Source organism: Somniosus microcephalus, chromosome 31 (assembly GCF_052327205.1).
Source record: "Somniosus microcephalus isolate GS21.2 chromosome 31, FLI_Smic_1.0, whole genome shotgun sequence".
NCBI lineage: Eukaryota > Metazoa > Chordata > Chondrichthyes > Squaliformes > Somniosidae > Somniosus > Somniosus microcephalus.
Genome location: NC_141017.1, coordinates 35,310,159 through 35,323,005, shown reverse-complemented (window position 1 = coordinate 35,323,005; position 12,847 = coordinate 35,310,159). Strand labels below are relative to the sequence as shown.

General features: G+C 50.1%; 1 protein-coding gene across 3 annotated transcripts in view; it reads left to right on the top strand.

Annotated features, from left to right (window-relative positions):
• The window catches only part of vav1 (vav guanine nucleotide exchange factor 1), a 174,446-nt gene that overhangs the window by 33,042 nt on the left and 128,557 nt on the right, over nt 1-12,847 (top strand). For all 3 annotated transcript variants that reach the window (XM_085971773.1, XM_085971772.1, XM_085971771.1), the window contains exon 2: nt 1,369-1,485. In XM_085971773.1, the coding sequence (XP_085827899.1) occupies nt 1,369-1,485 (117 nt within the window). The remainder of the gene's footprint in view (nt 1-1,368; nt 1,486-12,847) is intronic.

The following is a 12,847-nucleotide window of genomic DNA, read 5'->3' as shown; positions in this document are numbered from 1 at the left end:
TAGGAAACCGCGGGCACCGCGCCGGCGATTTCCCAATGGGCGATGGTGGGCGATGGTCCTTCACCCAGGCACTAGCAGTCGGGAAAAACCGTCTCCCTAGATTCAGCGGGCTGTGCGATGAGGAAAACTCGGGAAAAACACAATCTCTTCAGCCTTTTTTTTATTCGTTCACGGGATGTGGGCGTCGCTGGCAAGGCTGGCATTTATTGCCCATCCCCTGATTGCCCTCGAGAAGGTGGTGGTGAGCCTTGAAAGGGAGGCACTGAGAGGGATCTGGAGCACTAATCCGAAAGAAAGAGGAAATGGGCACAAACCGGCAAAAGGCAAGTTTGGGACTGATAGCAAGAATCACTTCCTCACAGGAAAAATGATCAATCCTTAGAATCGTTTTCTAGGCAGTGTAGTGTCCAACAACAACAGCACCTTGTATTGATATAGCACCTTTAACCATAGTAAAACACCCAGTGCGGTTCACAGGAGCCTCATCAAACAACGTCATTAAAGAAATTATCTGGTCATTATCTCATTACCGTTAGTGGTCGGCTGTAAAGAGTATTGGGACAGGCACTGAAATTGTGAAAGGCACTATGTGAATGCAAGATCTTTTCTGTCTGTCTGTCTCTCGGTGTCTGTCTGTCTGTCTGTGTCTTTCTGTCTGTCTGTGTCTCTGTGTCTTTCTATCTGTCTGTGTCCTTTTGTCTGTCTGTCTGTGTCTTTCTGTCTGTCTGTCGCTCTGTGTCTTTCTGTCTGTTTGTCTGTATCTTTCTGTCTGTCTGTCTCTCTGTGCCTTTCTGTCTGTCTATCTTTCTTTCTGTCTGACTGTGTCTTTCTGTCTGTCTGTCTGTCTGTGTCTCTCTGTGTCTCTCTGTCTGTCTAACATTCTCTCTTCCTGTCTGTCTCTCTGTGTCTTTCTGTCTGTCTGTGTTTTTCTGTCTGTCTGTGTCTTTCTGTCTGTCTCTGTCTTTCTGTCTGTCTGTCTGTGTCTTTCTGTCTGTCTGTCTGTGTCTTTCTATCTGTCTGTGTCTTTCTGTCTGTCTGTTTCTGTCTGTCTGTCTATCTGTGTCTTTCTGTCTGTCTGTGTCTTTCTGTCTGTCTGTCTGTCTGTGTCTTTCTGCCTGTCTGTCTGTCTGTTTCTTTCTGTCTCTCTGTCTGTGTCTGTCTGTCTGTCTGTCTGTGTCTTTCTGTCTCTCTCTCTGTGTCTTTCTGTCTGTCTGTCTCTCTGTCAACTCAAAAGGTGTGACGCACAAGTTGTGACAACAGGAAGTAAGATTTGTAGACAGGATTTGCTTGCCTTCTGCAAGATTGTTAACATTATGATAGATTTTCAGTTAATTGATGGTCTTTTGTGTGTTGCTTCTTGCTTTGCAGTTCCTCTGCCTGAAGAACATTCGGACCTTTCTAAACGCGTGCTGTGAGAAGTTCAGTATGAAGAAGAGTGAACTCTTCGAAGCCTTCGATCTGTTTGACGTCCGAGATTTTGCGAAGGTACAGCATCGGCCTTACCAACTGGAATCTCGCGCTCAGTGCCTGGTTTGGTTGGCAAATTAAAACCTGCCATGGAAATCGAATTAATTTTTAAATCCCCTTGTTTTTAGCGCATGTCAAATTTTCCTTTGTGAACATATGTTTATACAGTAAATGGAGAATTCCACTGAATAATCAGAAAGGGGTGAACTAGTGTGGTTGTCAGTTTGATTATCGGAATTAATGGTGGTAATTATGAGCCATCTATTTGGAGGGAGCACCTGGGATAAGTGTTGGAGGAGTGGTATCATTTTATAGAGGCGTTTCACAAATGGATGCTTGGATAGTCCAAATAGTACCTTAGTGGCAAAACGTGGCTGCCTGGGTTATGGTAGATGTCACCTGCGGACTACTCAGGGTGGAATAATGTAAAAGAAAGAAAGACTTGCATTTCTCCAGCGCCTTTCACAACCTCAGGACGTCCCAAAGCATTTTACAGCCAAGGAACTACTTTGTGAAGTGTAGTCACTGTTGTAATGTAGGAAACGCGGCAGCCAATTTGCGCACAGCAAGCTCCCACAAGCAGCAATGTGATAATGACCCAGATAATCTGTTTTAGTGATGTTGGTTGAGGGATAAATATTGGCCCCAGGACACCGGGGCGAACACCCCCTACTCCTCTTCGATATGTTCCGTGGGATCTTTAACGTCAACCTGAGAGAGCAGACGGGGCCTCAACAACAACAACAGCAAGAGCTAAAAATTCAGTTAGGGGCGCCCAGCTCGCCTGGGTGCCGGAATTACCGCTGCGCGCGGAGCCACTAGCGCCAGCGGGAAATTCAGTTTCAGCGCCCCAAGTGGAAGCCGGCCGCTAAACAAGGGTTTCGGCGCCCCGCTTGGGGCGCTGAAACTGAATATCGGCGTGTTAAGTGCTGCAGTGCCACCCGCTGCGGCACGGCAGCCTGCGGTACTGCAGGCCTTCCTCTCAGTCTTAAGGGGGAGGTGCCTGCAACAGCGCGATCCCCGCTCGCGAGTGCCGGCAAATGAGCCCGGCACCAAGGAGAAGTGCCGGGCTCTCTGGAAACAGCTGGCAATGCCGCGGGGGGGGTGGTGTAGGAGGCTGGGGAAGGAGGTGCGGGCAGGCAGCCGCCGAAAAAGCAGCCGGCCGCACCTCCACCTTAACTCGCCTCAGTACCGGCACAGGAAGGCCCCGTGTACCGGTCGCTGTTTGCGGCCGGCGCAGGCGAGGCGGCTGCAACCAAATATGGCCAGCGGGGCGATAGCGGGGCGCTGCGCACACCGATGACGTCATCGGCGGCGGCGCAGCGCTAATGGCTAATGCCGCCATTAGCGCCCCGCTAAATATCGCGGTAGGTTTGCACAGTGGCGCAAAAGCCCTCTTTGGGCGCAAACTGGTGGCGCAGGCCACTGAATTTCTAGGCCTTAGTATTTATATAGCGCCTTTAACGTAGTAAAGCGCCCCAAGGCGCTGCACAGGAGTATTGTAAGGACAAAAAAATTTGACACCGAGCCACATAAGGATAAATTAAGGCAGGTGACCAAAAGTTTGGTCAAAGAGGTAGTTTTTAGGGAGCGTCTAAAAGGAGGAAAGAGAGGCAGAGAGGATTAGGCAGGGAATTCCAGAGCTTAGGGCTGGCAACAGAAGGTCTCGGTTTAACATCTCAGCCAAAAGACAGCGCCTCTGACAGTGCAGCGCTCCCTCAGTACTGCCCCTCCGACAGTGCAGCGCTCCCTCAGTACTGCCCCTCCGACAGTGCGGCGCTCCCTCAGTACTGCCCCTCCGACAGTGCAGCGCTCCCTCAGTACTGCCCCTCTGACAGTGCGGCGCTCCCTCAGTACTGCCCCTCCGACAGTGCGGCGCTCCCTCAGTACTGCCCCTCCGACAGTGCAGCGCTCCCTCAGTACTGCCCCTCCGACAGTACAGCGCTCCCTCAGTACTGCCCCTCCGACTGTGTGGCGCTCCCTCAGTACTGCCCCTCCGACAGTGCAGCGCTCCCTCAGTACTGCCCCTCCGACAGTACAGCGCTCCCTCAGTACTGCCCCTCCGACTGTGTGGCGCTCCCTCAGTACTGCCCCTCCGACAGTGCAGCGCTCCCTCAGTACTGCCCCTCCGACTGTGTGGCGCTCCCTCAGTACTGCCCCTCTGACAGTGCGGCCCTCCCTCAGTACTGCCCCTCTGACAGTGCGGCCCTCCCTCAGTACTGCCCCTCTGACAGTGCGGCCCTCCCTCAGTACTGCCCCTCCGACAGTGCGGCGCTCCCTCAGTACTGCCCCTCCGACAGTACGGCGCTCCCTCAGTACTGCCCCTCCGACAGTACAGCGCTCCCTCAGTACTGCCCCTCCGACAGTACAGCGCTCCCTCAGTACTGCCCCTCCGACAGTGCAGCGCTCCCTCAGTACTGCCCCTCTGACAGTACAGCGCTCCCTCAGTACTGCCCCTCCGACAGTGCAGCGCTCCCTCAGTACTGCCCCTCTGACAGTACAGCGCTCCCTCAGTACTGCCCCTCTGACAGTACAGCGCTCCCTCAGTACTGCCCCTCTGACAGTACAGTGCTCCCTCAGTACTGCCCCTCCGACAGTACAGCGCTCCCTCAGTACTGCCCCTCTGACAGTCCGGCGCTCCCTCAGTACTGCCCCTCCGACAGTGCAGCGCTCCCTCAGTACTGCCCCTCCGATAGTCCGGCGCTCCCTCAGTACTGCACCTCTGACAGTCCGGCGCTCCCTCAGTACTGCACTGAAGTGTCAGCCTGGATATTTGTGCTCAAGTCTCTGGAGTGGGACTTGAACCCACTACCCTCTCCTTTCCACTCCAAGTGTGTTATTATTTTACCCCATCTCTCCTAACGTAAGTGATTCATGCTTGGGTATGTTCCTTCCATTGCGGGTCCTCCTGAGAGCCGCGCTGACGCAGTGACATCACGCAGCCACCAACAACATGGTTTCACGGGGTCTTGACATCTCCGGGCACCCAATTTACACTCCACGGGGGTAACTTTGACTTTGGGCGATAGTGTGAAATGGACGATATTGAATCAGCCTCCCGTTGTACATCTCCCCCAATGACAATCAGCCTCGGTGCCCCAGCCCTGTGCAGGGAAGAATCAGCCAACCATTCCCAGTTCTCCACCGCCTAGCAATCCACGCCCAGGTACGGACTAGAGGCGAGGAGGGGGATCACGCTTAGCTGTGACGCCTCCGGCAGCCAAATAACCTGCCAAAACATATTACGATAGCAAAATACTGCGGATGCTGGAAATCCGAAATAACAACAGAAAACGCTGGAAAAACTCAGCAGGCCAGGCAACATCCATGGAGAGAGAAACAGAGTCAATGTTTCAGGTCGAAGACCCTTCTTCAGAACTGAGAAAAAAGCAGGAAATGAAACAGATTAAAAGGCAAGTTTGGGGGCTGGGAAATGGGGGAGGGGATGAAAGAACAAAGGGAAGGTCAGTGAGAGGTGAAGAGACATTAAGAGATATTCAAGGCGAGACGAGATGGTAATAGGACAGGTAAAGAGACAAAGGACGGCTCTAGATGAAGTGTGAAATGCGCTGGCAGAGTAAGAGACAGCTGCCATGTGGGAGAGAGAAAAAGGAAAAGGCACAAACCAAAGGTGTGGATAAAAAATATATAAAAATGTAATAGGGGCCGAGGTTGTGATCTGAAATTGTTGAACTCGATATTGAGTCCGGAAGGCTGCAAAGTGCCTAATCGGAAGATGAGGTGCTGTTCCTCGAGCTTACGCTGAGCTTCTGTGGAACAATGCAAGAGGCTGCGGACAGAGGCCACATTGTCTAGGCTGGCAGGTGGCCTCTTGGGTGAGGGAGGAAGGGTAGAAAATATAACCGAGCAAAGAGTCAATAACTTCACCGGAGAAAATGAGCCGGGTCAACGAAAACCTCTAAAATGTGCTGGCAGATTTCCATAAGATTATTGTGTGTGCTGGCGCCAAACTGGTACTGTCTCATGTTTCCCCTTTTACATTGCGTTGCAACATCTCAGTGCAAGTGGGGGAGGACTCAGGGTTTAATTTGTGTCATGCTTAGTGGCTTGAATGCCTTTTTATTCTCCGCAGCAAAAATAATGAAATCCTCCTGTCCTTCGCCACACTGCAGCTATTCCAATGTACATGGTAACACGGCAATAATGTGGCTTTGTCTGATCTGTCTCATTTAATGTTTCTGAGCTTTGATGAAGTTCCCACCCTCTTTCCAGACTCGCAAGCCTCTCTAATTTTTCCTCATCACAAAGTAAGCTCGGATAAAGGAGCCTCTTTGGTCCAGTTAATCTCTTCCTTCCAGAAGACCAACCCTACCATTTTCCCTTCGCAGCATCGAGCTGTTTTGTTAAGTGAGCCCTCTATCCTGGCCTCAGCCACCCTTCCTTGGAATCTGTGCCAGCTGTTCATTACCAGTGTAAAGAAGTAGTTCCTGGTAACTCCTGGCCTCTAACAGCTAGAAGGCCAAGGGCAGCAGGCGCACGGGAACACCGCCCCCACCTCCGAGTTCCCCTCCAAGTCACACCCCATCCCGACTTGGACTTATATCGGCCGTTCCTTCATCGTCGCTGGGTCAAAATCCTGGAACTCCCTCCCTAATAGCACTGTGGGAGCACCTTCATCACACGGACTGCAGCGGTTGACGTAAGAAAGCTACTAGGCACTTGGTCTAAGCGTTAAACAAAGCTTTAATCAACTGTTTTACAACATGGAGGTCTAGTTGTGTCCTTCACTAGTTCCTGTTAAAGAATGTCCTGCGCAAACTGGGCCCGTGCCCGAGTATTTATACTCTCCCTGGACAGCGCCACCCGCAGGCCGCTCAGTTGATTCATGTCAGCGGTTCAAGAAGGCGGCTCACCACCACCTTCTCGAGGGCAACTAGGGATGGGCAATAAATGCTGACCTTGCCAGCAATGTCAAATCCTGAGGATGAATTAAAAAAATCTCCTTCTAGTTGCCCTTTACAAACTTTAACTCTTGCCCTGCTACCTTGGCGTATCAAAAGACTGTTCTGTGTTTCGTTTCTTTGTCTTTTTAAGTGTCTTGCCTACTCTATAAGGTGCCCTGTGGGACGTGTCTTCCTGAGGTTCAAGAGTCCTAGTTGATCTAATCGTGGGCATGTAGTGTCAATGTTTTGGTATTGGACGAGCGACCCAGGCGTGGTGGGTTCAACACAAGGCAAGTTGGGAAATTGAATTCAATATGTCGGGAAGTTTGTGCACTCAAACCCAACTGGTTCATTAATATCCTACAGGGAAGGGAGTCTGTCAGCCCTACCCTGTCTGGCTTACATGTGACTCCAGGGTCACACAAATCAGTTGTCTCTTAATCCCCTCTGAAGTGACCCACCCTCACCTTATCAGGACACCTGGGAACAGGCAATCAACGTGGACTTATCAGCATCACCCATTTCCTAGAGACAATTTTTTTTTAAAACCTCATAGCAGGTGGTTAGGAAGGCAAATGGTATGTTGGCCTTCATAGCGAGAGGATTCGAGTACAGGAGCAAAGATGTCTTGCTGCAGTTGTACAGGGCCTTGGTGAGACCACATCTCGAGTATTGTGCACAGTTTTGGTCACCTTATCTGAGAAAGGATGTTCTTATCATGGAGGGAGTGCAGCGAAGATTCACCAGACTGATACCTGGGATGGCAGGAATGACGTATGAGGAGAGATTGGGTCGATTGGGCTTATACTTGCTAGAGTTTAGAAGAATGAGAGGGGATCTCATTGAAACTTATAAAATTCTAACAGGACTAGACAGACTAGATGCAGGAAGGATGTTCCTGATGGCGGGGGAGTCCAGAACCAGGGGTCACAGTCTAAAGATAAGGGGTAAGCCATTTAGGACTGAGTTGAGGAGGAATTTCTTCACCCAGAGAGTGGTGAACCTGTGGAATTCTCTACCACAGAAGGCAGTTGAGGCCAATTCATTAAATATATTCAAGAAGGAGTTAGATATATTTCTTAAGGCTAAAGGGATTAAGGGATATGGGGAGAAAGCAGGGACAGGGTACTGAATTTGGATGATCAGCCATGATCTCATTGAATGGTGGAGCAGGCTCGAGGGGCTGAATGGCCTACTCCTGCTCCTATCTTCTATGTTTCTATGTTTATCCCTCAAATATGGCGGGTGTGGGGGGGGGGTGGTGGGGGGTGGAGTGGCGGCAATGTTGCTGCTCTACTCTGGTACCTTTATGTTGTAGGGGAGTTCTCCCCGGTGTCCTGGGGCCAATATTTTTCCCTCAACCAACATAACAAAAACAGATTATCTGGTCATTTATCACATCGCTGTTTGTGGGAGCTTGCTGTGTGCAATTTGTCTGCTACGTTTCCCACATTGTAACAGAGACTCCACTTCAAAAGTACTTCATTGGCTGTGAAGTGCATTGAGACGTCCGGTGGTTGTGAATGGCGCTATATGAATTCCAAGTCTTTCTTTCTTTAGGGGCAGAAACCGTGCACAGTACTCCAAGTAGGAGTGGACCAGAGCATTGTACAATCATAGACGGTCCCCCAGTCACATTGGGAGTGCTATGCGCGGGACAGCTAACGCGGCAATGTAAAGCCTTGGAAGAAATGTTGCAACACGCTTCCGTCTTGAGTTCCCAATGACTGAACAAGTTTTCTGTGTCAAGCAGTTCTCCACTTTGACCCGAATCGAGTGCGCTTACGGTCAAGCCCCTTCGCCAGGGCTGGTATGGGAGTTGGCATGGCCTGTTTTCCTTCCACGAGCTCTAAAGCCCGTTGCTTTTTTTTGAGCTGATGAGTGGGGTTGTTTTATTTTGGCTCGGCAGGCTCTGGCAGGATGCAGCGACAGTGCATGTGTGAAGCGTGTAACTTTTACTGCCTGTTTGGTGGTTTTTTGTGACGGGAAATGGATCGGAGGAGCATACGAGGCTGCTTTATTGTGGTGTTCCTGTGCAGCGCAGTAACCTTTGAACTACTGAAGGAGGGTTGCAACAACGCAAGGTGCAGGTTGAGGGACTGCAGTCCATGCCTAATATGGTCCTTCCTCTTTGAAAGCCGTTTGTGTCAGTCAAGGGCCCTATTTTCACAGAACTAACCAGTTTGAATGCAGTTTTAATTATAAAGAATGGATCATTCTCACCCGAGTTTACACACAGCAGACCTTTTGCTGACTACCTTTGTGTTGGCAAAAGTTTTAGTGGTCCCTGTGGATACATTTTGGAATAACTGCTGATTAATCTATTCTGGATCCTCTTCGAACAAGAAAAGCTACTGGCAAATGTCCGATTTCACACACCATCTGGACTCCTTCCTATCGGAATCTAAAGTTCCAGCTCGCGCACCAGCTGAAACCCTTCCTAACTGTCAGCTGTGGCTCAGTGGGTAGCACACTTGCCTCTCACGTCAGAAGGTTGTGGGTTCAAGCCCCACTCCAGAGACTGGAGCACAAAAATCCAGGCCGACACTCCCAGTGCAGTACTGAGGGAGTGCCGCACTGTCGGAGGGGCAGTACTGAGGGAGCGCCGCACTGTCGGAGGGGCAGTGCTGAGGGAGCGCTGCACTGTCGGAGGGGCAGCACTGAGGGAGTGCCGCACTGTCGGAGGGGCAGTACTGAGGGAGCGCTGCACTGTCGGAGGGGCAGTACTGAGGGAGCGCCACACTGTCGGAGGGGCAGTACTGAGGGAGCACCGCACTGTCGTAGGGGCAGTACCGAGGGAGCACCGCACTGTCGGAGGGGCAGTACTGAGGGAGTGCCGCACTGTCGGAGGGGCAGTACTGAGGGAGTGCCGGACTGTCGGAGGGGCAGTACTGAGGGAGCGCCGCACTGTCAGAGGGGCAGTACTGAGGGAGTGCCGGACTGTCGGAGGGGCAGTACTGAGGGAGCGCCGCACTGTCGGAGGGGCAGTGCTGAGGGAGCGCCGCGCTGTCGGAGGGGCAGTACTGAGGGAGACTTCCTCCATGCAGCCCAGTCCAAATCAGGGAACCTTTGTGCTTGCCATAGGACCTTTCTCTCTTTGTTGTCTACCGATCGGTTGGATACAATCGTAAAGCTTTTAATCCAAAGCATGAAGGAGAAGCGTATTGTCCAGTGCTGTACTGACCCGTACAGACCAGGTCACTCCCCGAGTCTGTGTGCAGTTCATTCCCGGGTGGGAATTGGGATTTACAACTGGGCTAGGAAGAGACAAATTCAACAAGGGCAGATGCACCTGATACCAGCACAGTGCCAGTGCCTGTAAATGCAAACAAACAACAGACAATTCATTTCCAGCTACCACTGTATGGCCCGTGTACATCTCCATGTTAGCTCCTGTCGAAAAGTGCAGCTCAATATTCAAAAGGGAGTTTTTGTTCGGCGAGGATATTAAGGGGAATGGAACCAAGGCGGGTAATTGGAGTTCAGATACAGATCAGCCATGATCGAATTGAATGGTGGAACAGGCTTGTGGAGCTGAATGGCCTCCGCCTGTTCCTATAGTAACAGGCTTGAGGGGCTGAATGGGCCTCCTCCTGTTCCTATGGTAACAGGCTCGAGGGGATGAATGGGCCTCCTCCTGTTCTTATGGTAACAGGCTCGAGGGGCTGAATGGCCTCCTCCTGTTCCTATGGTAACAGGCTTGAGGGGCTGAATGGGCCTCCTCCTGTTCCTATGGTAACAGGCTTGAGGGGCTGAATGGCCTCCTCCTGTTCCTATGGTAACAGGCTTGTGGAGCTGAATGGCCTCCTCCTGTTTCTATGGTAACAGGCTCGAGGGGCTGAATGGCCTCCTCCTGTTCCTATGGTAACAGGCTCGAGGGGCTGAATGGCCTCCTCCTGTTTCTATGGTAACAAGCTCGAGGGGATGAATGGGCCTGCTCCTGTTCCTATGGTAACAGGCTCGAGGGGTTGAATGGGCCTCCTCCTGTGCCTATGGTAACAGGCTTGTGTAGCTGAATGGCCTCCTCCTGTTCCTATGGTAACAGGCTCGAGGGGATGAATGGGCCTCCTCCTGTGCCTATGGTAACAGGCTTGTGGAGCTGAATGGCCTCCTCCTGTTCCTATGGTAACAGGCTCGAGGGGATGAATGGGCCTCCTCCTGTGCCTATGGTAACAGGCTTGTGGAGCTGAATGGCCTCCTCCTGTTCCTATCCTTCCTAATATCAAGCTGGCTCTGTTGGTAGCACTCTTGAACTTGAAGCAGTAAAGGTTGTGGGTTCAAGCCCCACTTCAGTGTAAAGTCTGTGGGTTGTGCAGTTAATAAATACACAGACTTCAGAAGTAACAAACAAAACAGGTCTTTACTATTCGAAGGTCCGGGCGAATCTGCCCCAGCAATCCTGCCACAACACTTATATACTGGTGTGGTCACTATCGGTATTACAGTATACAGAAGCCAAACAAATAGTGCCACACCTAAAGTAGTTCTCTTAAAGGTGAACGGTTACATTCAATAGTTCCCTTAAAGGTAGACGGGTACATACACTACAATCCTCCCTTTTTAGCTTATTACTTACAGAGTCTCCGTTAAACATACATATCTTCAACTTCCTATAAACAATTACAGATATAATCTCGGTGGAGTCAATGTCATATAAAACAATTTACAGAGATAATCTCGGTGGGAACAGTTCACAGGTTCAGTCTCTGCGGAAACAGTTCATAGATTCAGTCTCTGATCTTGACTCGTTCCGAACAACATTTCTTTGGTGTAGCCGGTTCACCTGGCTAGCGTGACTCCTCCATAGCCTTTTTCTTGACATAACAGCTTGAACTTTCGTCCTGTTGAACCAGCAGTGCGGACTTTTACAACCAACTGGCTGTCTTGACATTTTCCAGTTTTTCAACTAATTTAGCTCCTTTCGTAGTGTTCCGCCTGAGATGGTAGAAGTGCTAATATTTTAGACAGTTATTATCTTCAGCTTCTTCTTTTTCTTTTCTGCCTTTTTGAAACTCTCGGAGCTCCTTTCTCGGCTGCCAGCTGTAGCGCCACCAACTCTCTATGTTCCTTAGACCTTAAGTGCTTCCTCCGGATTTCAGCACTTTGGGAGTTTTCATCACAAGCTGGGCAGACCACATCCTCGTAATATTCAGTGTCACTCAACAGGTCATGGTAATATTCGGGTTCGTCCTGAGTTAGGCCAGCGAGAGAGCCTTCTTCTTCTTCCTCACCCGTCTGGACGTTAGCTGACGGTGGTTCCTTCCCTAGACATCTTTCTTGAAAAGACTTCTTCATGCATTCATATTCATCCCGCTCTTCCTGGGTTGTCTGCCATTCCTTCACTACTGACCTCATTTGTGAGTTCAATACCTTCCCTTCCACCGGGGATTGCGGTATCAGGCTATTTAATCCTTCTACTGAAGCAGCTGTTTCAACATTCTTCTGTTCACATTGACATGATTCAACGAACTCTTCATAGAGTAAACTGTAACACAAAATCTGTGTTGCCACCTCAGTTATTTCTGTAACTTTTGGGAGCTCCGAATTCCTTCCCTTTGCAGATTGAAGCTCGTGTTCCCATTGTGGAGTCTTGTCTCTCAGCATGTGAAGGAGTTGGCTGACCGTTAACTCTTCCGCGGGGACTCTGTGGATCAGAGTCTTCACCATTTCATTCACCTTTCCCTCCAATGCTTTCACCTTCCTTTCCTCTTGTACTTTGGTTTCAAGCGCTCGAAGAAGTTGCGCCTTGATGCTCCCAAGCTCATGTTCAGAGCCCATTCTTACAGTCTCTGTGTTTCTTACAGTTTCCTTCCCTTCCACTGAAAGGATTCCCAGTTGACTCTGCTCTTCAAGTCGTTGAACCTCGGTCATTGCCGCCTCATATTTGTCTTTGGTCTCCTCCAATATTTTTATGAGTTCTTGGACATCTTGTCTTTCATGTTCTGCCATGTCTTTCACCGCTAAATTCTCATCTATGGATGGAACTTCTACCGATGAGTCTGTCTTGGCCTTGAGCTCATCAAGAATTTCCTGCAGCCTTTGGACTTCTTGCTCATGTTCAACCTTTAGTTGTTCATATGCTTCTACTGAAACTAGCTTTTCGGAGGTTGCCGAGTTAATCCCCTCCAGAATTGTAGCCTGGGCCTGTTCATACTGTTCTTTCCACTTCTCACACTCTGCTTGTAAGGAGTCGTAGAGAAGAATTGGAATAAAATCCCGGCTTCCTGAAGATTCCTCTTCATTTGCTTCTTTCGCAATTTCCTGTTGGAGTTCAGCCAAGGCTGCTATGCTATCTGCCTCTTGAAGTCTCACTGCCATCAAATCTTCTTTATTCTTGCAGTCTATCTCAGTCATTTTCCCTTTATTTTCATTTAACTGAGTGATAAGCTCCTCTTGCAACATGGCCACATTATTCACATCAGGTAAAGAAGCGTTTCTCTTTTCCATGTCCAAGATTTTTTTCTGCATCTCTTTAA